This window comes from Vipera berus (assembly GCF_964194415.1).
Source record: "Vipera berus genome assembly, chromosome: 13".
Lineage (NCBI taxonomy): Eukaryota > Metazoa > Chordata > Lepidosauria > Squamata > Viperidae > Vipera > Vipera berus.
The window spans coordinates 7,865,784-7,891,520 of NC_138216.1; the positions used below are offsets into that span (position 1 = coordinate 7,865,784).

The 25,737-nt window shown below is 44.6% G+C and overlaps 2 protein-coding genes across 5 annotated transcripts in view; one reads left to right on the forward strand and one right to left on the reverse strand.

The window, feature by feature from the left end:
* IFT140 (intraflagellar transport 140) overlaps nucleotides 1-25,737 on the forward strand; it is a 73,478-nt gene that overhangs the window by 15,266 nt on the left and 32,475 nt on the right. The window contains exons 11-18 of the mRNA XM_081338227.1: nucleotides 389-461; nucleotides 953-1,044; nucleotides 2,310-2,437; nucleotides 3,172-3,289; nucleotides 3,423-3,550; nucleotides 5,689-5,839; nucleotides 6,565-6,696; nucleotides 9,974-10,170. Of these exons, the coding sequence (XP_081194353.1) occupies nucleotides 389-461; nucleotides 953-1,044; nucleotides 2,310-2,437; nucleotides 3,172-3,289; nucleotides 3,423-3,550; nucleotides 5,689-5,839; nucleotides 6,565-6,696; nucleotides 9,974-10,170 (1,019 nt within the window). The remainder of the gene's footprint in view (nucleotides 1-388; nucleotides 462-952; nucleotides 1,045-2,309; nucleotides 2,438-3,171; nucleotides 3,290-3,422; nucleotides 3,551-5,688; nucleotides 5,840-6,564; nucleotides 6,697-9,973; nucleotides 10,171-25,737) is intronic.
* Nucleotides 12,341-25,737, reverse strand: part of TMEM204 (transmembrane protein 204) — a 27,704-nt gene continuing 14,307 nt past the window's right edge. Inside the window, exons 2-4 of one of the 4 annotated variants that reach the window (XR_014027789.1) lie at nucleotides 25,493-25,648; nucleotides 15,590-15,990; nucleotides 12,341-12,932 (exon numbers count right to left, since the gene is read on the reverse strand). Coding sequence is in view for 3 of the 4 variants with exons in the window: in XM_081338231.1 (XP_081194357.1) it covers nucleotides 23,377-24,342 (966 nt within the window). In the remaining variant the exon portion in view is untranslated. Of the gene's footprint in view, nucleotides 15,991-21,544; nucleotides 25,021-25,492; nucleotides 25,649-25,737 lie in introns of those variants that run through there. The other 3 variants (XM_081338232.1, XM_081338233.1, XM_081338231.1) reach the window with 3 other exon arrangements.

Genomic DNA, 25,737 nt, shown 5'->3' on the forward strand with positions numbered 1-25,737 from the left:
ATAGTGAAAACAGCAATACCTAGAAAAACAATTTGCCTATGTGCCCAGCAAGGTAAAGCAAAAACAAAAAACTATAATAATTGAAATGAATAGACTTAACTTTCTCAAAGCTGAATAAGCGGCATTTCTAGAAAATAAAGATTTCAGTCCAGGCGGAGTTCTACAGTTTTATACGGGGTATAGCCAGAATTGTAGCATCAACTGCAGGAGCTGTTATTGTCCTTGAAAAATTCCTCTGGAAGTTAATGCTTCTGAAAAAAAAAAAGGCTGCATACCATATAGAAATTACAATATATTGGCTGGCCCTAGAGGAGTAGTATAAAATTTTGAAGTCTGGATTAGTTTGAAAAATGGATTTTTTAGCAACCTTTTTGATCCCGCCTTTTAGGATGCTGTGGCATTCTGGAATGGAAAGCAAGTTTCTATCTTTGAACTCTCCGCTGCCACTTTACGGAATGCAGGTAGGCTGGCTGGATTGGAATGGAATATCTTGTGCTTATTAGGAAAGAATATAGACTGTCAATAATTTGGATTTTTATCAAAAGAGGCAAGAAAAGTGAAAATAGGCATGTTTCTGCACTAAAATGTATTCCGAATGGACTGTGATTAATTGTGTGCGTGTATGTGTGTGTGTATGTACACGTGTGTGTGTGCACGTGTGTGTTTATGTGTGTACATATCTCATATGTATATGTGTGCGTGCATGTGTATGGTTATCTATTTAGAGAGTTGCATCAGAGTTTCATTTTTTTAATATGCGCCAGGAAAAAAAATGGCAATAAAGATTATCTTATCATATCTTAAATCAAAGAATATTACTCCTATTTTCTTTTCTTTCTGTGGACGGCCTTCAGGACTCGTATAACTTACGGCCTGTTGGACGAAGCTCTTGGTTGTACAAGTCATAAAAAGATTCAGGCTGTGGTAAGAACCTTTCTTTGAACCATTCCAGGTTTTTTCCTCTGTGACTCCCCCGTGCTGGCTATGCACGAAGAAAACCTTTACACCGTGGAGCCAAACCGGGTTCAAGTTCGCACCTGGCAAGTAAGCAAGCAAGCCGGCCTTAAAGGGTGGTGCTTACAGCCACCTGGCTGAGGAAATAGCTTTGGATTTATGCCACTGTGTCTGTAGTTCGAACAAGGCTGTTCTGCCCATATGGTCTGGCCAATGAACCGTACAGGTAATCCTCAACCTACGACCACGCTGATCCCAAAATTTCCATTGCTTCAGCAAGGCAGCTGTTAGTCGAGTTTGCCCCATCTGATGACTTTTTCTTGCCCCGGATTTATTTTATTTTTTATTTATTTTAATTCCATTTATACCCCGCCCTTCTCCGAAGACTCAGGGCGGCTTACAAGCTTAGCAGTAGCCTTCATTCTATGTATATGCCTGCTTATTAGGGCTTTCACACACACACCCAAGCGGCATTATTACAAAGTCAGCTTATTGCCCCCAACAATCTGGGTCCTCATTTTATCTCCCTCGGAAGGATGGAAGGCTGAGTCAACCTTGAGCCTGGTGGGATGCGAACCTGCACTAATTGCAGGCAGCTGGTGTTCCTTAAGGAGGCCCTGTTAAGTGAAATCACTGCAACTGTTAGTAACACTGTTAGTAACACTAACAGATTGCCAATGGCAATCAGATGACCCTGGGATGCTGCCACTGTCACATATGCACGGGTTGCCAAGTGTCCAAATTTTTGTCACGTGACCGAGGGGAATATCGCAACGGAGAGAAGTGTGAGAGGACTGCCACAAGGCTTTTTTTTCCCCAGTTCCATCGTAGCTTTGAATATGTGCTAAATGAAAGTTGGGGACTACTTACTCAGCAGGCTATTTCTGAGCAGAATAGAGCTGGAAGGGACCTTGGAGGTCTTCTAGTCCAGCCCCCTGCTCCAGCAGGAGAACCTGTACCTTTTCAAACAAGTGACTGTCCAGCCTCTTCTTAAAAACCTCCAGTGATGGAGCGCCCACGATTTCTGGTGGCAAGTCGTTCCACTGGTTAATTGTCCTCACTGTCAGGAGGTTTCTCCTCAATTCCAGGTTGCTTCTCTCTTTGGCCAGTTTCCATCCGTTGTTTCTCATCCTTCCCTCTGGTGCTTTGGAGAATAGTTTGACACACACACACACCCCTTCTTTGTGGCAGCCCCTCAAATGCTGGAAGACTGCCCTCGTGTCGCCCTGTTCCCTGGTAGTTTCTGGTGATCCGTCAGGTCAGGAAAAATTGCCAAGAGCTGCCGGGATCTTTGTCAGGATAGCACAAAGGACCCCCAAGGCCGAGTTCAACCCTTCTGCTTTCTTTCCTCCCAGGGCACCGTGAAGCAGCTGCTGCCCTTCTCCGACTCTGAAGGCAACCCCTCCTCTCTGGACGTCTGCGGGAATTACTTGACGGTGGGGACCGACATGTCTCACTTTAAAATCTTCGATCTTTCTCGCAGGTACAAAACTTGGTTATGAAGCTTTCTCCTTTTTTTCTTTCTTTCTTTCTTTCTTTCTTTCTTTCTTTCTTTCTTTCTTTCTTCCTTTCTTTCCTTCCTTCCTTCCTTCTTTTTTCTTTCTTTCTTTCCTTTCTTCTTTCTTTCTTTCCTTCCTTCCTTCCTTCCTTTCTTCCTTCCTTCCTTTCCTTTCTTTCCTTCCTTCTTTCTTTCTTTCTTTCTTTCTTTCTTTCTTTCTTTCTTTCTTTCTTTCTTTCTTCCTTCCTTCCTTCCTTCCTTCCTTCTTTCTGTCTCTTTCCTTCCTTCCTTCCTTCCTTCCTTCCTTCCTTCCTTCCTTCCCTTCCTTTCTTTCCTTCCTCTTTCTTTCTTTCTTTCTTTCTTTCTTTCTTTCTTTCTTTCTTTCTTTCTTTCTTTCTGACTTCTTTCTTTCTTTCCTTCCTTCCTTTTTTTTTCTTTCTTTCTTTCTTTCTTTCTTTCTTTCTTTCTTTCTTTCTTTCTTTCTTTCTTTCTTTCTTTGTCTTTCCTTCCTTTCTTTCTTTTCTTTCTTCCTTTCTTTCTGACCTTTCTTTCTTTCTTTCTTTCTTTCTTTCTTTCTTTCTTTCTTTCTTTCTTTCTTTCTTTCTTTCTTTCTTTCTCTTTCTGACAATTGGAAGGCCGTCTTTGATTGGTCAGTTTTGTGGGGGAGCAAAAACGCAGGAGAGTCCGCGTGACACGTTAAGTCTCTCGTCTTCCCACAGAGAGGCAAAGGTGCACTGCAATAGCAAGGCCTTGGCCGATCTGATTCCAGGCGCTCTCGGGATCGCGTCGGTGAAGTGCAACACAAGTGGCAACAAAGTGAGCCTTCTTCTGAGCAAGGTGAGTCGGAACAACCTCACCTTTTGCGGGAAAACCTGAAGGCTTTTGTTTAATACCGCTTTCTAATGCCTTGGGAAGGCCACACTTGGAACATTGCACCCAGTTTGGGTCTCTTTTATTTTAATCGTTACAGCCTGACGGCAGTTTTGACACTAGAATTTGTTTCTACGACATTGAAATGGACACGATCACCCTGTTTGATTTTGAGTCCGGTCGACAAAGAGATGCTAAGGAAATACTCTTCGGAGAAGAGACTGAAAGGTGAAGTTTTATTTCTATTCTATTCTATTCTATTCTATTCTATTCTATTCTATTCTATTCTATTCTATTCTATTCTATTCTATTCTATTCTATTCTATTCTATTCTATTCTATTCTATTCCATTCCATTAAACATGTCATTTCTTAATCTGAAATGAAAGATCCAGCAGGGGTCACTGTGAAATAAAAAGGTTTATCCTAACGCAGGGCTAGGCAACCTTGGCGCTTTTATGACTCGTGGACTTCAACTCCCAGAATTCCTGAGCCAGCCATGCTGAGGGAAAAAGGAGAGGTTTCCAAGCTGAGCCGTGCTGGCTGAGGAATTCTGGGAGTTGAAGTCCACGAGTCACAAAAGAGCCAAGGTTGCCTACCCCTGTCCTAACGTATTCAAAGAAAACATGAACGTCTTGGAATGGCTTTCAATGGAAGGTACGCCTAGTGGAATATTTCCCTGCTAGGTTATGGCTGTGTGCCAGACACAAACCCGTAGGAATCTTTCTGTGATATTGGTTATTTTGTTAGCATTAATTTGCAGTCTCAAAGTGTTTCCTTTTATTAACCTGTTCTTTTTTTGGGAGGGGGGGCGGGGGGGGCGAGAAGAGATTCTCTCTTTTTCTCTTCTAGTGGAAAATGAACTTTGGCAATGGTTCTGTTGCTTAATTTGATGCCATTGGCTTTGAAACATCTGCACAGTTTTCCTGATCTTTGCAAGCCGCCCGTAGTGTGCACAAAATGGGGCAAGGCAGCAGGTGGCCAGCTGGTCTTTGCAGGACCATGGAAAGCTCCACCTTACAATCATCTCTCTGGTTAAACATGGGCAGAGCCCTTTCACCCCTCTAGGGCCAGATCTCTTCTCTCAAACTCCTGAGATAGCAGTCTTCCGGTATTTGCGGGGCTGCCACAAAGAAGAGGGGGGTCAAACTATTCTCCAAAGCACCAGAGAGCAGGAGAAGAAACAATGGTTGGAAACTGACCAAAGAGAGAAGCAACCTGGAATTAAGGAGAAACTTCCTGACAGTGAGAACAATTAACCAGTGGAACAGCTTGCCTCCAGAAATCGTGGGCGCTCCATCAATGGAAGTTTTTAAGAAGAGGCTATACAGTCACCTGTCTGAGATGATATAGGTTCTCCTGCTCGAGCAGGGGGCTGGACTAGAAGATCTCCAAGGTTCCTTCCAGATTCTATTCTATTCTATTCTATTCTAGTCTAGTCTAGTCTAGTCTAGTCTAGTCTAGTCTAGTCTATTTAGCCAATGTGCAGTTCTATAAGCCTTGGTGGAGCAGTGGGCTAATGCCTCCTTAAGTAACACCAGCTCCCTGCAATTAGTGCAGGTTCGAGTCCCACCAGGCTCAAGGTTGACTCAGCCTTCCATCCTTCCGAGGTAGGTAAAATGAGGACCCAGATTGTTGGGGGCAATTAAGCTGACTTTGTAATAATGCCGCTTGGGGTGTGTGTGAAAGCCCTAATAAGCAGGCATATACATAGAATGAAGGCTACTGCTAAGCTTGTAAGCCGCCCTGAGTCTTCGGAAAAGGGCGGGATATAAATGTAATAAAAATAAATAAATAAATTTCTATTCTATTCTATTCTATTCTATTCTATTCTATTCTATTCTATTCTATTCTATTCTATTCTATTCTATTCTATTCTATTCTATTCTATTCTATTCTATTCCCCATTCCCTATTCTGTTCTATTCTATTTCTATTTCTATTCTCATTTTGAAGCCTAGTCCGGGGCATGATGATTGATTATTTATTTCCCCCTTTATTATTTTGATAAATATCTCAAGGCAGCTAACATAGCTAATATTTCTAATATTGTTAGGCTTAGATTATATTTATATGTTCTGCTGAAGTGTAAGCTAACCACCCAAGAAAGCAGAACTCTTGTAGCAGGCATTGTCTCAAAAGGAAATTTGTATTAGGGGTTAGTGACAGTAGGGAAGTCAAGGGAAAATCCTGCTTAAACGGTATAGTCAAGCCAGCAATATTCCTACTCCCATCAAAGTCATAATGTCCATTTGAAATCCAGCCAATCCACAGGTGGCACGATGTGCGGGTAACTGGCAGAGTTGGGGAACCGGACATGAAGTTTATTGATTAGATCTACCCACCTTGATTGTTGTTGCCTGCATAGGAAAAACGCCTCTGTCTATCCAGTGCTATGTAATCGAATCCCTACAAGTCACTTCTGGGATCAGAACGAACCAAGGCTGTTCGTATGTGAAGCAGTTCTTGACCCTAATCAACAACCATTGGATAAGAAGCAAGAATCGTCAGAAAATGCGGTATGTTATTTCCCCCCCCTTCTTATCTTCCTTTGAGGTTTTGATTGTTTAGCTGGTTATTTTGACATTGTACTCAGCTGTTCTGCAGTGAGAGTCTTCGGTTGGCTGTTGTAGGATCCTAATGATATTCAAGATCATTCGGGACATTCTTCATCCAAAAAAAAAGAAAAAGAAAGAAAAGCTGATGTTCACAAAAATCTTGTAGCAGCAATCGTTTAAAATTCGATTGTGGGGGGAGTGTCATACGACATAGGAACTTTTTTATATGTCACATGTTATATACATTGGCCTGGATTCCTCCTGTTATTCCCGAGGGCATTTTTCAGGCACTGCAAAAGTAATAATTCCTCTGTGCTTGAATGGAATGCACCCCCTCATCGTTAGGTGACAGCCTCTGCTGAAAATGCTTCTGTTGTAACTTTGGCCACTAAACAAATGGCTGTAAGTCGAGGACTCTCTGTGGAGGAAATTCGGGTTGAATTTTTCCCAAAGGTTTCTCCGTTGAATTGCAAAGCCTGTGATTCCGAAGTGGCAGAGCTGCCCAGTTCTGCATTGTAGAACATTGCACACTATGGTCTATCGAAGGAGAGGAAGACCTTAGCTCAGTCATCTGCAACAAGGGCGCCTTCAGTTTCTTGACTGCGACCTCTGCCAAGTGAAAACGAAAAATGAAAACAAGGATTTTGCACCGTGAAGCCCAAATCATCCTCCATTTTCCCTTCCAGATGGATGCGCTGATAGTATCTTTCTTCAGCACCGAAGAGCACGGCCTTCTGCTCCAAGACAGTTTTGTGTTGCCATCAACTTACCAGTCTCTTCTTGGCATGGAGGTGCCCCACTATTACTTTGCCAAAAAGGTGAGTTGCCAGAGGGTTTTTCTTTTCCCTCTTCCTAAAGGAAGAAGGATTCTCCCTAGGAGAAATTCGTAGCGCATTTTTGTTGTTGTTGTCGTCGTCGTCCTTCACCGAGGAAGAAAAACTTGAATTATTGTAATCATCCTTACTTTGGGTGCTTTAGGCAAAAAGAAAGAAAACAGCGGGAGAAAAAGTTGCTGTTAACTTTTGGAAGATGTAAAGTTAAAGGTAAAGGTTCCCCCGCACATGCGTGCTAGTCGTTTCCAACTCTAGGGGCCGGTGCTCATCTCCGTTTCAAAGCCGAAGAGCCAGCGCTTGTCTGAGGACGTCTCCGTGGTCATGTGGCCGGCATGACTAGACACCAAAGGCGCACGGAACGCTGTTACCTTCCCACCGTAGTGGTCCCTATTTTTCTACTTGCATTTTTACGTGCTTTCGAACTGCTAGGTTGGCAGAAGCTGGGACGAGTAACAGGCGCTCACTCTGTTACGCAGCACTCGGGATTCGACCCGCCAAACTGCCGACCTTCTGATCGACAAGCTCAGCGTCCTAACCCACTGAGCCACCGCTCAGTAGTAGTAACGCTCAAAAGCCACATGAGTGAGATGGAAAGAAAACAAATCGATTCAGGCACAAATGCTTTGTAAGTTGTATTATAAATGTGCACCATTTAAAGATAGAGATGTAGGAAGAGAGGCAGAGTCTGGGAGCGGAGTCAAGAGAGGAATCAACCTGGGATCCTTATGTTCCCACAAGCGGCCCACGTTAAACCCCTCTTGAATTCTGTTGACTCTTAACTAGCACAAGTTTATAGTGCTGACTGTTAGTTGACTAGATTCTTGTGTATAGGCTTGAGCAATAAATCAACTGAACTGGAACTTAACGTATGATCCTGATTCCTTGTGTCTGGCAAGAGGAATGTTAAAAGGACAGTGCTGTGGGGAAAAAATCACTTCCCAGGCCATAATTTAAGGATGAGCAGCCCTTTTTTCTGCTGGGGTTGCATTTTGCAGGGGTAATTTATTGGGGACCCCTATGGGCTAAAGCAAGCAGGAGTTGGGCTATGGTAGGTGAGATCCTTTAAACAACAACAACAAAAATAATGATGAGTGTAATTCTGCTTTTACCCAGTTGTAAAAACAGGGTTTGGTTTGTGATTTTCACTCTTGTGTTCTCTTGCTGTTTCGTTTTTTTTTAATATACATTATTAAAATATATTTTTTGCTGTTCCCCTCACTTCTGTTTCTTTTTTAATTTCTGCTAACCAATAGTTGTTGTTTTGGAGAGACTCTGTCTATAAACCCTATGTAAGTCATTTTTAACGCATTTTTTCTCTTTATTCATTAGTCTTGTTAGGCCAGCTTTTCCCACTTCCTTGTCCACATCCATCCACATCTAAAAAAAAAAAAACTTGTGCCGTTGTCTGGGAAAAAATGTTCCCCCAAACCTTCACTTCATTTTTAGTGAGACTGTAGTGACCGGGCAGGATTTTATCTGAAATGCCTTCCAGTTTAGAGTATCTTGAAAACAGCGAGAAGGGCTGATTCCAGTTCTCCCGTGGGCATAGTGTGTGAAGAAAATGCTTCCGCGTTGCTGTTGTGCATTCTTCTCTTTAGTGCCTGTCACTGTCAAGAATTTGAGATGTTCACCTGGAAGGTATCAGAGCCAGTAAGAAGAGCCAGTTAAGGCACCTGGCTTAGAAACTGGGAGATTGTGAGTTCTAGTCCTGCCTTAGGCACAAAGCCAGCTGGGTGATCTTGAGCCAGTTCTTCCCTCTAGCCCCAGGAAGCAGGCAATGGCAAGTCACACCTAAAATCTTGCCAAGAAAACTGCAGGGACATGTCCAGGCAGTCGCCAGGAGCCCACACGGATGCTAAGTATCACTCTCTCTCTCTCTCTCTCTCTCTCTCTCACACACACACACACACACACACACACACACACACACACAAACACACACACACACACACATATCAGCATTATGTCACAAGAATGCAAATGATGCTGTGGATGTTTAATTTGCTTCCTTTAGCCTTGAGGATGATTATAAATCGGCTAAGCATAGCGTCACATGCTTATCTCAGTGCCCTGTACTTCTGAGTGCCATTAGCTCATCCTTATCACGTAATAAAATAATGGATGACTTAATGGTTTATTCAATTCACTGGAGCCTGCCCTTTCTTCCAAGCTTCATGCCGTCTCAGGGCATTATTCTAGGCGAGGCCACACCCATCCCCACCCTTCTGTTTAAGCAGTTAGAACAGCACGGTGGGTCTTACAAGTCATAAATGACTTGTTCAAAATGTCCCGTGGTTAGACATTAAGAGGCAACAAGCTACTTTATTAAAAGGAAGACGACTCCTTCCCCCGAAACGTTAGACAGGAAAAAGTTTGGTTTGAAAAGTAAACTATTTGGAAGAAAAACTTCGTCTTCCTTGCTGGAAAAACAACAACAACAACAGCTTGATGGCGGAGGGGAGTTGTGTTGTGAAAAGATGTTTGAATATCAAGTTGCTGCTTCTTTTGAAATATCAGGGTTGAGCGATAAATAGTATGTATTGATCTAGAACAGGTTGTTGCTATCACATGTAACAGAATATCAGACTTGGAAGGGACCTCGGAGGTCTTCTAGCCCAACCTCCTGGTCAAGCAGGAAACCCTGTACCCATTTCAGACAAATGGCTGTCCAGTCTCTTCTTAAAAACTTCCAGTGTTGGAGCATTCAGAGCTTCTGGAGGCAGGTTGTTCCACTGGTGAATTGTTCTCACTGTCAGGAAGTTTCTCCTTAGTCCGAGGTTGGTTCTCTTCTTGATTAATTTCCATCCATTGCTCCTTTTCCTGTCTTCAGGTGCTTTGCAAAATAGCCTTTCCCCCTTTTCTTTGTGGCCTTTTAGAGACTGCAACACTGCTATCGTGTCACTCCCTACTCCAGGGGTCCCCAACCCCTGGTCTGTGGACTTGGTACCGGGCCGCGGCATGCCAGCAACCGGTCCGCGCAAACAAAAAAAGCCCCATCCGCGGGATGCAGGCACGCACCCTCCGGTCCGCGGAAAAACCTTTCTCCACGGAACCTGGGTCCCTGGTGCCCCCCAAAAGTTGGGGGCCTCTGCTTCTAGTCCTTCTTTTCATTAGACATGTCCAATTCCTGCAACTGTTCTTCATAGCTTTCTCCCTCCTTCCCTCCCTGCCTCCCTCCCCCATCCTCTCTCTCTCTCTCACACACACACACACACATCACAAATATTTTGCCTGCCGTGTGTAATTAGGACTTTCTTTTTAGCCGGAAGCTGAAAAAATGGATGAGGCGGAACCTGGCAGGGTTCCGCTGCATCAGATGGTGGCTAGAAGACCGATGAGAGATTTCATTGGGCTGGAAGAATGTGACAAGGTGACCTGCCAAGCTATGCTCAACTTCAGCTTCTACCTAACCGTTGGAGACATGGATGAGGCCTTCAAGTCTATCAAACTCATCAAAAGGTAGGACGGTTTGGGGTTTTCTCTCGTCCCCGCCCTCCCCTCCCCTCCTTATTTCTCATTCTCTCTAGTGCAGGGGTCGGCAACCTCGGCTCTTTTATGACTCGTGGACTTCAACTACCAGAATTCCTGAGCCAGCTCCACGAGTCATAAAAGAGCCGAGGTTGCCGACCCCTGCTCTAGTGTGATGCCATGATTATTGGAGGAAAGAGATTAACTGACCCAAGATTGGGGGCGTTCATTGATCTTAGAGTGGCGGTGTGACTGGCGTTGCTAATGACAGCTGCATTTATTGGCCTTTCATTTCGTTGTTTCCATGCCGTTTTGTGCTTCGCTTGTTTTGAAACCTATTTTTTTTTAGTTCCGTTAGGTCAGGGGTAGGCAGCCTTGGGTCTTTGATGACTCGTGGACTTCAGCTCCCAGAGTTCCTGAGCCAGCCACGCTGAGGGGAAAGAGAGAGGTTTCCAAGCTGAGCCAGGCTGGCTCAGGAATTCTGGGAGTTGAAGTCCACGAGTCATGAGGGGGCCATATTTCCCCCATGCTGGCTCAGGAATTCTGGGAGTTGAAGTCCACGAGTCACGAAGGGGCCATAGTTCCCCCATGCTGGCTCAGGAATTCTGGGAGTTGAAGTCCACGAGTCATAAAAGAGCCGAGATTGCCTACCCCTGGCCTAGGCCTAGGCCGCTTTATGACTCGTGGACTTCAACTCCCAGAATTCCTGAGCCAGCCACGCTGAGGGGAAAGGGAGAGGTTTCCAAGCTGAGCCAGTCTGGCTCAGGAATTCTGGGAGCTGAAGTCCACAAGTCATCAAAGAGCCAAGGTTGCCTACCCCTGCATTAGGTCAACTAGACAAGACAATCAACTCTACAGGAAGACTAGGTCTATACTGAGATATTATAATAGAATTTGGCAAGTCCATTTGTGGTTTCCCTCCCATCTTTTCTATACACCAGTGAATCAAGGAGATGTTTGCCTGAGCTGCTTCGGAATATGTTTTTCAGATCCTAAAGAATGTTTTGGTCCTCTTTGCCTAGATACCGGGACTTGTATATTTCTGTTATTCTCCACCCCATAGCAAAGTTATCCTAGGATTGCAAATAGACCTGATACAGGAGGTTTGACTTAATGGAAGCTAATGGTTGGGATATTTATTATATGAGCAGCTAGGTTGTCCAATAATATTCAGCCAAAGGTATCAGAATTTTTAAAATTACAATATGGGACAGAATAAGAGAGTTGGAAGGGACCATGAAAGTCTTTAATCCAATCCTTGCTCAAACAGGAAACCCTATACCATTTCAGACAAATGGCTGTCCAGTCTCTTCTTAAAAACTTCCAGTGTTGGAGCATTCACAGTTTCTGGAGGCAGGTTGTTCCGCTGATTAATTGTTCTAACTGTCAGGAAATTTCTACTTAGTTCTAGGTTGCTTCTCTCCTTGATTAATTTCTGACCTTTGCTTCTTGTTCTCCCTTCTGGTGCTTTGGAAAATAGGTTGATCCAAGCTATTGCCTGATCATCAAGCTTCTTCTAGCTTGAAATTCATGTCCTTATGGACCAATTTTCATTTACCCTGAAAAGCCATGTAACTAATTTCTAAAGATAGCCTATTAATTCTCCCCCCCATCATGAGTGTCCTGGAGTAAGTGCTAGGCAAGTCTTTTCTGTGACAACCCCCAAAATATATAAATATAAAACCTCCTTACCTTTTCCCTTTTTGTCCTTTAAAGGCAAACCTACCATTTCAACTTTATTACTAAGTCTAAGACAAAAAGGGGCGCAGTGGCTCAGTGGCTTAGGACACTGAGCTTGTCGATCAGAAGGTCGGCAGTTTGGCGGGTTGAATCCTGAGTGCCGCATAACAGAGTGAGCGCCTGTTACTCGTCCCAGCTTCTGCCAACCTAGCAGTTCGAAAGCACGTAAAAATGCAAGTAGAAAAATAGGGACCACTCCGGTGGGAAGGTAACAGCGTTCCGTGCGCCTTTGGCATCTAGTCATGCCGGCCACATGACCACGGAGACGTCCTCGGACAAGCGCCGGCTCTTCGGCTTTGAAACGGAGATGAGCACCGGCCCCTAGAGTCGGAAACGACTAGCACGCATGTGCGGGGGAACCTTTACCTTTACCTTTTGCTAAGACAAACACAGGGAATTCAACTCTTACAGTGGAGTCGGGGGCAGAACCATTTGATTTTAATTTCACATTATAATGATGGTTATTGCAATATTAGCAGAACTAATACATCTTAAATATTCTAGTATTTAAAATCTTTTTTTGTAAATGGCAGTTAATAAGAGCACATTTTATGTTCAGCAGCTATAGAAATTTCCTAGAAAGCAAGGCAGGTAAGTTGAAATGAAGTCCGCTTTTTGATTAAGGGATGGGCCAGTTTAGTCCCAGCAAGGAAGTTTTCTAGATCTGAAAAAGACTAAAGGCGTGCTTTGAAGTGGGATGTAAACTCTAGAACATAAGTACACCGTGATTTGAATTTTCTAATCCTAATCTGCGTGTTTTATTGGACTGAACTTACTGAGAGGTAGAATATACTGTAGCTAAGAAAATTTATACCAACATTAAGGTGCCCAAAGGATTATATCGGTAGCTGTTTTACCTATCATTTCAATCGGAATTGTCCACGTCCATTGTCTAGATATTTTCTACAATACATAGTGCTAAAGATGTCAAAGTACTTCGTAAATGTTGCACATATGCTTACATTACTTTTTGTCTAATAGCAGGTTTTTGTCCTCTAAAACAGTTGAGTAACCTAAGGAGGAAAAATGCAATTGTTACATCCGGAATAGAAATAATTCCTCAAGAACTGCAGGTGTCATATAAAGTTTAAGCTTCTGTGTTGGTTTTGCTTAGGTTAGGCAGCTTATTAAAGCTTAGGTACTGAGTGGTAGACCTGCTTATGTCTTTTATTTGGCGTCATATTACGTCCTACTACGAAACTCAAGAGCTAGCTTCATTATTCCCTTTCTGAAGAAAAACAAGGATGCAAAGTGAAAAGGCTAGAGGAAAGTTTTGAAGCGGTTATATTACAGAAGTCTCAGAGAAAGAGACATTAAATATTTAGGTCAACAGCCTCATCACCCAATCCTTTTTTTTTTCTTCCTCCCGCCGTCCTTACCTCTATAGTATCATTCTTCACTGGTTAAAATATTTTGCTAAATGTTTTATCAAAGCCAAATATAGTTGGGGGTGTCAGGGATCTTGTCACCCGACAGTATTTTCTGATGGATTTTTCCCCCCTCCCTTGGGTTAAATAAGGAGTAAATTCTTGTCTCTCATAAATTTAGTAAGCTGGTCTTCCCACCTCATCAAAGCGTCTTCTGAAGCTGTGCTGGTTTGATTCTATATTTCAGTACAGGTAGTGGCCTCGACTTACAACAGTTCACTTAGTGACGATTTAAAGTTACAACGGCACGGAAAAAAGTGCTGTTGGGACTATTTTTCACAATTACGACTTTGCAGACCGACCACCCCCCCCCCCCCAGATTACACGATCAAAATTCAGAGGCTTGGCAACTGGTTCATATTTATGACCGTCGTTGTACCCCAAGGTCACGTGATCCCGTTTTGCGACTTTCTGACAAAAGCAATGTCAATGGGGGAAGACAGATTCACTTTACAACCGGGTTACTAACTTACCAACTGCAGCGATTCACTTTACAGCCGTGGCAAGGAAGGTTGTAAAATGGGGCAAAATTCACGGAATAACTTTTCTCACTTAACAGCATGAAATTTTAAGACTCAGTCGTGGTCGTAAGTCAAGGACTACCTGTGTCTCTTTTGGCTAAAAGCACCCAGGCAAAAAAAGCTACACCTTAGCACCAAATCTGGAAAAGAAAAAACAGGCCAGCAATCAATGCTTGATTTAAATAATTGCTAAGGCTGATAGAAGGAGAAAAGGCCAATATTTTTGATGTGGATAATGCAGCTATCATGAAGGATGGCAGCTGAAGAATGAAGCTCTTTATCAAGAGCTAAGTGGTATGGAAATGTTTCTACAAAATTGGCTTTAAAGACAATAAGCCTGAAATCTTAAATATTTCATGCTCGGTTAAAAGACATTTCTGCCAAGCCTTCCAAACACTACAATTATCCCAGTTGTCTTTGATTTTGAAGCACTTGCTTCGATGTCCGAATAATTGTTCTAGCCAGATTCGATGCCTTTCCCAAATTTTGCATATATATTTTCCATGTGTGCTAAATCATCAATTTGCATAATTATTTCTCTTTAAATTAATATTAAAAAAAACACCCAACCCATTTGCAGTTGCATCAAACGGGTGAAAAGAGCGACTCGGAACAGAGGTCATTTCTTCTTTCCGACTTCTCTTGTTGCTGGTTCCAAAGAAAGAACATTTACGCAACCGAACCCTTGAATCTGTTGGTTACTTTCTCAACTTAAACTTGAAAAAAGGGCTTGCCTTTTTCCGTTGCCAGATTCTCACAAAATACATCTGAGTATAACTCTGCCACACTCTTTTTTTTTATTTGGGAGGGGGGGGGTTAAAAATCCATCAGGATGCTTGAGCTGTTAATATCTTATGCTGTACACTGGGATCAAGAAAGCATTGTATAATCTAGCTGGTTGGCTAGACCAGGGCTAGGCAACCTTGGCTCTTTGAGGACTGGTGGACTTCAACTCCCAGAATTCCTGAGCCAGCCACGCTGAGGGGAAAGAGAGGTTTCCAAGCTGAGCCGTGCTGGCTGAGGAATTCTGGGAGTTGAAGTCCACGAGTCATAAAAGAGCCAAGGTTACCTAGCCCTGGGCTAGACAGACAGGCAGACAGATACAGACGAACATGGCCCATCTAAGCAATACAGGTAGTCCTCAGCTTACAACAGTACATTTAGCGACCATTCAGAGTTACAACGGCACTGGACAAAGTGACCGATGACCATTTTCCAGTTACAACCTTTCCAGCACGTGATCAAAATTCAGACGCTTGGCCACTTGTTCACATTTATGACCGTTGTTGCGTCCCGAGGTTCCCTTTTTGTGACCTTCTGACCAGCAAAGTCAATGGGAGAAGCCGGATTCACTTAACAACCGGGTTGCTAACTTACCAACTGTGGTGATTCACTTAACAACGGTGGCAAGAAAGGTCGTAAAATGGGGCTAAAGCTCACCTAACAGATGTCTCACTTAGCAACAGAAATTTTGTGGTCAGTTACAACCTTCGTAGCCTCCCCCGTGCTTACGTGATCAAAATTCAGATGGCCGCTGGCTCATATTTATGACCGTTGCCCTGTCCCCTTTTGCGACCGTCTCAGTGGGGGAAGCCAGATTCACTTCATAGCCGTGTTGCTAACTGAGCGACCGTCGTAAAAGGGGGCAAGGCGCACCTAACAAACGTCTCGCTTCCCCGCAGGAAATTTTGGTCTCAATCGCGGTCGTAAGTGGAGGACTACCTGTAATGGCGGAGTTCTCTAAGCGAAGAGTGACATTTGTGGTTTTAAATGACATCGCCCGTGTATAGAAAGCAGTCGGGTGGCTATTTTTGTTTTGTTTCGTTTTTGATCCGCCCGTGGTGGTTGAATAATCTCCCTCTTCCCATCTACGTATTCTCAGCACGGGGACTCGACGTAGTCGTTCTCCAGCCCTCGCCGAAAGCGAGCGGTCAGCGTGCGGCTGATCACAATGACTTTGGGGGCCATGCAGTCCTCCCGACGGTGAAGGATGTTCCAGATAAGGATGGCTGCAGCCAATGTGGCCAAGAGGCACGCCCCAATGTTCAGGTAGCAAGACCAGGACAGGCTGGTGTAGGGTCCGATACGATAGAAAGTCACCAGGCCGATGACCAGAACAAAGCCTAAAAGAAAATGAAATTGGAAACGTCACGTTAAATAATATTCCTGGGATGTCAACACCCAGGAGGGGCAAATGTTTCGCGTGAAGGACAGCACCGTAGCATGAGGGACAGGAAGGATTAAGGTAGGGGTCTTCAAACTTGGCTCTTTTATGACTTGTGGACTTCAACTCCCCGAATTCCTCAGCCAGGCATGCTGGCTGAGGAATTCTGGGAGTTGAAGTCCACAAGTCATAAAAGGGCCAAGTTTGAAGACCCCTGGATTAAGGCATACAGGCACAGACATGCCGGGATATACATTCTTTCTTTCAAGAGGCTAAGCAGAATAATAATCTGCTTTTTTTTTTGCAAGGTGCAAATCAAAAGGATTAATTTAAATTACTCCATTTTAAATGGGATTCCAGGCATGTCCAACCCTCGGCCCCAAACAGCTTTAGTAATGCAGCCTCACAAGATACAATATAAATTTAAAAAATAAAGGAAGTTTATTACTTATATATATTTATAGGCAGTGCTTTTTTTGGTAAAAGAAAAAGGTGCCGGAACTCACACATGTCATACAAACCACCTTGCCTACCCTACAAGGTTCCATCCAAAAAAGGTGCCGGAACTCCATTCTGAGCGTTCTATGAGGAAAAAAACCCTGTTTATAGGTTATATAGCATTAGCACTTAGACTTACGTTATCATTCCACAGTGTTTTACAGCCTTCTCTAAGCAGTTTACAGAGCCAGCATATTGCCCCCAACAGTCTGGATCCTCATACCTCGGAAGGAGGGAAGGCTGAGTCAACAGGGTTGAACTGCTGGCAGTGGGCAGAGTTAGCCTGCAATATTGGATTGTAGCTACTGTGCCACCATGGCTCTTATATATTGTATATTCGGTGCAAACAATTCCTCTTCATTCATTGTGAGCAAGGCAAGTCAAAAGGGTGGACACCCATACTCTAGGCATTATTCAACTGCATCTTCAACTGCTCTCACCCTGTGTCCAGAATAGCTGAACACACAATGGAGTACAGGTGGATGCAGTTATGTTCATTCCCTTTAGGAAAAATAAATAAATCTGTGGTTGTCTATATCCACCATCTGCACCACATATACTCAAGTTGTGTTGGTTGGGAGAAAAATTATATTTCCCGTAGATATTATTGTGCTTTCATGATTTCATAAATCAGATGCAATCATTCTAGTACAGGGGTCTTCAAACTTAGCCCTTTTATGACTTGTGGACTTCAACTCCCAGAATTCCTCAACTGGGCACGCAGGCTGAGGAATTCTGAGAGTTGAAGTCCACAAGTCATAAAAGGGCCATGTTTGAAGACCCCTGTTCTAGTATCTGGCACAACAGAGTGTGCCCTTCATGTCTTTGTCGGGTCACATTAAGCAAAATAAGGTGGATACAATTCTGTGGACATGTGGGCAGCTTTCTACACGTTAGGCTATCTGAATGCATATCTGTGCATGTATGTATTTCATTATATATATATATTTTACCACATTTCTTAGCCACTCCCATCGATATGCATCGCACGTTGCACACGATTTGAACGCTGTCAGTGTAACAGATTGTTTCTCGCCAAAGGACCTGATTGATCAAAGGGAATTTACTAAGTCACAAAGGAAGTCTCTCACCCTAACAGCCTACTACCCCCGTGTTTGTAATTCCGGAGGCCAAAAAATGAAGTCTTGAGTCGCTTTCAAGGAAAGATGGTAGAAACGTGGATAATTTTGAATGGGAGAATACATCCATAAGTTTCCCTGGGAAATTCCTTTATCTGGAGATGGATTTCCTCCTGCGTAACTGGCAGGAAAGGGTCCGATTCGAAAAGGGCAGCGATGTTTGGCTTTTTTCCCCCCTTAACGTTGGCATTCTCCCACCGGCCTTGAAGATCTTTATGAACGTGAAGCATTATTATCCCCAGCACCGTTTCCTTCTTCGCGTGTATCCTAAATATCCGGTTATTCTTGTTTCACTCTGGAGGAAACCGAGGTGAGGAGATTTGTCTAGCCGTGCAGGAAATCGATCAAGGGGTCAGAAGTAGAATCCGAAGCCTCTTGACCCAGGAGGTTGTGTGAAGAACCACATAAGCAGTCCTACTTTCCAAGTCAAGGCAGGTGTCAACGCAGCTTCGGGCGTGTTTCTTGGGACAGGTCTTTCTGCAACACCTCCTCAGTCCTCTCTCCGTCTCTACTCCACCCTCCTCGGCCCAAGTTAATTAACTTTTGGATGGAAGTCATTTATAGGTCTAATTAGCCTAAGGAGAACAATATACAAAGAAGCAAATAGGCCTTGCATAATAGGGAAATAAAATAATAATAATAATAAAAAACACACACCCAGCTTCCCCCCCCCCCTTCTCTCATAAACACTTCCTTAACCACCACCACAACAGAAGGGAATTCACACAGACAAAAGGGCCCCTTTGCAAAAGGAGGCTAGGATAAACAAAAGGGTGGTAAACAGACATAAAGATCTGCAGATACCATTTCCGTTAGGATTGTGGGCAAGGACAGGTCAGTCCTGAATCAGGACTGGCTGTCTCCACTTCTCTTGTGCGTCCCTCCTTTGTGCATCCGTGGCAGGGCTTGCAAACCTTCGGTCACACACACACACACACACACACACACACACACACACAAAATCTATTCTTGGGCACAAGACAATATAAGACAAAGCCAAGCCGGTTCAAGTGTAATTATTACTCATAAGGATGGGCCGTCTGGGCTGTTCCAGATAACCCAGGACCGATTTCCCAGCTTGTTTAAAACCTCATCTGCGGTGTGGTTGCTTTGGATATTTCTGGAAGGAAAACACGAATAATAAATAAAAATGGCTGGTTGGGAATGCTAAGCAAGCCCAAAATATACATGCTAGGTTAGAACACAGAAATAACAAGAGTTGGAAGGGACCTTGGAGGTCATCTAGCCCAACCTCCTGCTCAGGCAGGAAACCCTATAGTACCATTTCAGACAAACGGCTGTCCAGTTCTCTTCTTAAAAGCTTCCAGCGTTGGAGCATTCACAGCTACTGGAAGCAGGTTGTTCCACTGATTAACTGTTCTCACTGTCAGGAAATTTCTCCTTAATTCTAGGTTGCTTCTCTCCTTGACTAGTTTCCATCCGTTGCTTCTTGTCCTGCCTTCGGGCGCTTTGGAGAAGAGCTCCACATCTTCCAGTCTTGCGCTCCTGAGTCCTCTCTGGCTGGCGTCGGCTTTGAGGGTGTCCAGCCACCGTCATCTTTGACACCCTGCTTTCCTTTTACCACTAACTCTTCCAAATGGAATGGCTTTCTCCAGAGAATTCCCCCGTGCAGTTTGGCGATTTTGCATTAAGCGTAACAGACCATATACCTCAGTCCCACTGCCCCGTTCAGTTGCCATAACGGCCCCTCGTTTTGAAGATCTTCGTACCGTGGGGATGTTGTACTTGAACTGGGAGATTGCTTTCGATGGTATGAGCGGATCCGGTGGCCCGGTTCGCTCAACGTTCGCCGTCAGCCTTCCGTATTTTAATACGTGTCTCTCTCTCTAAGCAGAAACCTCCCGAAGCGAACCTAGGAACGTTAGCTCAAAGCTCTCTCTGCACAAAAACCCCCTTGCATTTCCCCACCGTCCTTTCCCAAAGCAAACAGCTCTTTCCTGTAAGGTGTGCGGCTGTCCAGTCCTGGCCCTGCCAGGGCAACAGTATTTCCTTCCCTCTTCCCTTCCTCTCAACTTCCTAAAGTTGTATTTTGTCAGGGTCCTGTTTTGTTTTGTTTCCCAAAAGGGATGCAACCCTTTCCAGGACAGACCCAGGTGGCTCAAGTCAAAGTGAGGCAGGGCTGGGAGCCATCGTGTCTGTGTGGCGGGGAGGGCTGACCCGTCAGGGCTCGCTTGCCAAGGTCAGAGTTTCGTTTGGGGTATTTGAGGTTGGCTGGAACAGGCCGCTCTCTGGCGAACGCGTCTTCTCTTTTGACGTAGGACCAGCTGTTAAGGTCCTGCAGACGGGGAAGCTAGAATGAAAATAAATCCGCGGGCCAGATCAATACGCGTACTTGGTATCGTTGATCTGAGAGGCTTGCTGTTATGACCTCTAATTTTTGTTGTTGTTGTTAATTTTGGAATAATAATAATTATTATTATTATTATTATTATTATTATTATTATTATTATTATTATTATTTTAAAAAAGAGTTCAAGTTTTCAGAGTCGCTGGAATACATCTGTACATAAGAGGATCTTCAGGGTCCTTGGTGCTCTCTGAGCTTGGTGGTTTTCTTGCAGACGTTTCATTACCAAACTAGGTAACAGCATCGGTGCCAGTGATTTAACCCTACTTGGGTAATGAGTCGTGGTGGCTCAAGTGGTTAGAATGCAGTATTGCAGGCTGACTCTGCCCACAGCCAGGAGCTCGATCCTGACCGGCACAAGGTTGACTCAGCCTTCTCATCCTTCCGAGTTCGGTAAAATGAGGACCCAGATAGTTGGGGGCCACAGGCTGACTCTGTACACCACTTAGAGAGGGATGTAAAGTGCTGTGAAGCGGTATATAAGTCTAAGGGATATTGCTAAGTCTGAAGGAAGGAAGGAAGGAAGGAACGAAGGAAGGACGAACTGTGGTGGTGCAGTGGTTAGAATGCAGTACTGCAGGCAAATTCTGCCCATTGCCAGCAGTTCGTTCCTGACTGGCACAAGGTTGACTCAGCCTTCTCATCCTTCCGAGTTCAGTAAAATGAGGACCCAGATTGTTGGGGGCCATAGGCTGACTCTGTACATCACACAGAGAGGGATGTAAAGTACTGTGAAGCGGTATATAAGTCTAAGGGATATTGCTAAGTCCGAAGGAAGGACGAGCTGTGGTGGTGCAGTGGTTAGAATGCAGTACTGCAGGCAAATTCTGCCCATTGCCAGCAGTTCGATCCTGACCGGCACAAGGTTGACTCAGTCTTCCATCTTTCCGAGGTCGGTAAAATGAGGAGCCCAGATAGTTGGGGGGCAAATATGCTGACTCTGTAAACCGCTTAGAGAGGGCTGTAAAGCACCGTGAAGCTGTATATAAGTCTAAGGGATATTGCTATTGCGATTGGTAACGAAACGTCCACAAGACAAAAAAAAAACACCAAGCTCATCAAATACCAAGGACCTCACAGTTTAACTCAGAGCTACAAATATTCTCTTCTAAGAGAATATGTGTTTGGGTCTACATCTGGATGTTTGAAAATGTGGCTACAGTTGAAATGAAGTCAAACGTGGATAGGTCCACCGTTTTGGTTTCTGCCGAGGTTTTTTCTTTCCTCTGGTTTCCGTTATTCTGATGCTGAAAGGGCTATTATGCAGATCCCTTGATCTCCTGAAGAGAGAGAGAGAGGTTTATTATTTTTCTGTGCTAAACCCAAGCTGGCTTTGATTACTTCCTTAGCCAGCATAACAGCATCTCCAGAGAGAGGTTTCAGCAGTCTAGGGGGAAATCAAACCTTTGAATCGTGTAGCCTCTTTCAGAGAATAACAGAATAACGGAATAACAGAGTCGGAAGGGACCTGGGAGGTCTTCTAGTCCAACCTTGAGCCTTGGTGGAGCAGTGGGCTAATGCCTCCTTAAGTAACACCAGCTGCCTGCAATTATTGCAGGTTTGCATCCCACCAGGCTCAAGGTTGACTCAGCCTTCCATCCTTCCGAGGTAGGTAAAATGAGGACCCAGATTGTTGGGGGCAATTAAGCTGACTTTGTAATAATGCCGCTTGGGGTGTGTGTGAAAGCCCTAATAAGCAGGCATATACATAGAATGAAGGCTACTTCTAAGCTTGTAAGCCGCCCTGAGTCTTCGGAGAAGGGCGGGATATAAATGGAATTAAAATAAAAAAATAAAATAAAATAAAATAAAACCCCTGCTCAGCCAAGAAAAACCCTATACCGTTTCAGACCAATGGTTGCCCAATCCCTTCTTAAAAACTTACAGTGTTGATAGGTTCTGCACGTGATTGCTCCCCTTCCGGGGTTCAGACCCGTGGGAGTTTGCAATACTGTGATTCATTTTCCAAAGGCTGCTTCATCAGAGGGTGCAAAGATAAAAAAAACACAGCACCTAGGTGCAAGGTGTTCTGGATTCACAAAGCTGTGATTCTGGAAAACAAAACCGCTTTGCCGAGTTGTAGACACGGCTTGTATTCATACCCTTAACCCGAGACCCTGCCACTTAGGGAAAACCTGGCCTTTGCTTTTTATCCATGTAAGATGCAGAGGCGGCCAAGGGATTTTTCTTTTCTTTTCTTTTCTTTTCTTTTTTTCTTTTCTTTTCTTTTCTTTTCTTTTCTTTTCTTTTCTTTTCTTTTCTTTTCTTTTCTTTTCTTTTCTTTTCTTTTTTTTTGCTCCTTCACTCAGCTAAAATGCAAGCTCATATGTGAATATTTTCATTCTGTATATGAAAAGACTGATTTCATAATCCAGGCCCTCCAAGTAACATATGGCATACGTTACTGTGGCTTATCTTCTTTGTTCTGTCCAATAAACATACATTCTCAGATGTGGATATTGAACAGGCAGGCAAACATTCCAGCATTGGCCCCATCAGAATAGAGGGAAAAGAGTTGAATTTGAAGGTAAGCAGGCTGTACGTATTGGAGACTTAACTTCCTTCGCTTGGATCAGGTGTTTTTTTACGCCAGGTTGCTGTTCAGCGGCTAAGTCGTGTCCGGCTCTTTGTGACCCCCACGAACCATAGCGTGCCAGACCCCCTTGTCCTCTATTGCCCCCCCCGAATTTGCCCAAATTCATGTTCATTGCACTGATGGCAATATCTAACCGTCCCATACTCTTGCTGTCCTCTCCGTTTGTCTTCCTTCTTTCCCAACCTCAGAGTCTCTTCCCATGAGTCCTCTCTTCCCATCTGTCTTTCCAAAGGACAGGCAGGGCCGACTTCCTTTAGGGTTGACCGATCAGATCCCCTTGCAGTCCAAGGGACTCTCAAGAGTCTGTCTTAGCCAACGCCGCCATTCAAAAGCATCAATCCTTTGGCATGTACGCCAGCGCCATCAGCCACGTTCAGTATCTGGAAACATTTTTTTCCTCTGCTGTTGCTTCAGGTTCAGCTCCCAAGGCCTTTAATGTACGCAGGACTTACAACAATGCTTTGAACAAAACTCCTTCGACACTTATTTATTTATTTATTTATTTATTTTATTTTATTTGTATACCGCCCTTCTCCCGAAGGACTCAGGGCGTTGTAAACCTGTTTTTCCAGTTTGCTGTTGTTTGCTACCGCAAATAAAAATAAATAAAGTTGGTGGGAAGAGTGGAGAGTGGAGGTTGGTACCTCCGGTGGTGATGTATGCCTTTCTCTCTCCCCCCCCACGTCACCTTTGTCTTCCCTTCCTTCTTCTGCTTTTCACACTTCAAGCACTCAATCACAGGGCTCACAGCGACCGGTCTTCATAGCATTGCATGAAAAATTCCAACTTCAATCTCTCTTTCTTTCTCTCTCCTCTCTCTCTCTTTCTCTCTCTCTCTCTCTCTCTCCTCTCCTCTCTTTCTCCTCTCTCTCTTCTCTTTCTCTCTCCTCTCTTTTTCCTCTCTCCCTCTCTCTCCTCTCTCTCCCTCCTCTTTCTCCTCACTTTCTCTTCTCTCTCTCCCCCCTCTTTTTCTCTTCTCTCTCTCTCCTTCTCCCTTTCTCTCCTTTCTCCCTCTCTCCTCTCTCTTCTCTTTCTCTCCTCTCTCTCCTCTTTCCCCTCTCTCTCCTCTCTCTCTCTCTCCTCTTTCTCCTTCTCTCTCTCCTCTCTCTTTTTCTCTTTTCTCTCTCTACTCTCCTTTCTCCCTCTCTCTCCTCTCTCTCTCCTCTCTCTCCTCTCTCTCTCCTCTCTCTCTTCTCTTCTCTCCCTCTCTTTCTCTTCTCTCCCTCTCTCTCCTCTCTCTCTCTCCTCTTTCTCCTTCTCTCTCTCCTCTCTCTTTTTCTCTTTTCTCTCTCCTCTTCTTTCTCCCTCCCTCTCCTCTCTCTCTCCTCTCTCTCTTCTCTTCTCTCCCTCTCTTCTCTCCCTCTCTCTCCTCTCTCTCTCCTCTTTCTCCTTCTCTCTCTCCTCTCTCTTCTCTTCTCTCCCTCTCTTTCTCTTCTCTCCCTCTCTCTCCTCTCTCTCTCTCTTTTTCTCTTTTCTCTCTCTACTTTCCTTTCTCCCTCTCTCTTCTCTCTCTCTTCTCTCTCTCCTCTCTCTCCTCTTTCTCTCCTCTCTCTCCTCTCTCCCTCTCCTCTTTCTCCTTCTCTCTCTCTCCTCTCTCTTTTTCTCTTTTCTCTCTCTACTCTCCTTTCTCCCTCCCTCTTCTCTCTCCTCTCTCTCTTCTCTTCTCTCCTCTCTCTTTCTCTTCTCTCCCTCTCTCTCCCCCCTTCCCATTCCGAGTGCTGAGGATTTCAAGGTTCAGCTTGCATAACAGGTAACAGCAGGCATTTCCTTCTCCTGTGTCGGGAAATCCTGGCGCCCTTCTGTCTCTCTCTGACTGTGTTTAAAACAGACTGTAGCCTAGTGGGGGAAAAAAATCCCTCATCTAAAATTAGCAGCCGTGATAGAAGAAAGGCACACGGCCGCCCTCTTGTACTGTTTGTCAATGAAACAACAAATCCAAAACCGGGCCAAAATGCATTTCCTCTCGAGCTCGGAGAACGGAGAACGGCTGAGCAGTTGGGAGAGAAGCTGCTTTTGGTGCGTGTGTGGGGGCGGGGAGGGAGGGAAATGGAATCGGGATTTCTAGGAATAACCGAGTTGGAAGGGACCGCAGAGGTCTTCTAGACCAACCTCCTGCTCAAGCAGGAGACCCATGCCATTCTGGACAAATGGTTGTCCAATCTCTTCTTAAAAACCTGACGGGTAATCGCGCAATTAAGAACGGCACAGGCAGTTCTCGACTTATGACCACAACGGAGCAACAATTTTTTTGCTGCTAAGCAAGACAGTTGTTAAGTGGGCCTGCTCCCCATTTTACGACCTTTCTTGCCGCTGTTGCTAGGCGAATTGCTGCCGTTGTGAAGTTAGTAACAAGTTTGTTAAGCGACTCTGGCTTCCCCATTGACTTTGCTTGTCAGAAGGTTACAAAAGGGATCATGTGAAACCGTCATGAATAGGACATAGAGACAGAGAGAGAGAGACAGAGACAGAGAAAGAGAGACAGAGAGAGAGAGAGGGACATAGAGAGAAAGAGAGAGAGAGAGAGAGAATAGCATCATAGCATGATTGGTGCTCACGGCGACCGACAATCTTGAAAAAAAGAAAGAAAGAAAAAAAAAGATTCTTGGCCACCAATTCTTTAGGGGAAGTCCACCATTCCATTGAAGTTTTCCCATCCCTCTATTTTGATTTTTGTGTGGAGACAGAACGGGCCCATCTTTTCCACGTCAGCCCTGGGTGTAGCTATGGAAGGGATTCCTACCAATTTGTAGGAAGGCCTCCACCCAATTGGAAAACGTTTTGAACGGGACCCCACCCCCTTGGCGTTTCCCCCCCCCCGGGTGGGGCAGTTTTCTCGACTTTTGCAACGCAAGGTACTCACTGCCCAGCTGGAAGACCGCAGCGATGGCTTCTTCCCACCATTGGGTATCCTGGGAAATAATGGGCAGCTCTACCAGTCCCAAGGCGAAGAGGAGCTGACCGGCTGTCAAGGCCACGGTGGCAATCAGATTGCAGGCACGCATCATATCAAATTGCACTGCGGGGTGGGGGGGTGGGGGGGGAAACAATTGTGAGAGAGAAACCTGTTAGTTAGCAGGAATGGCGCTCTCCCCCCCCCTTTTTTTC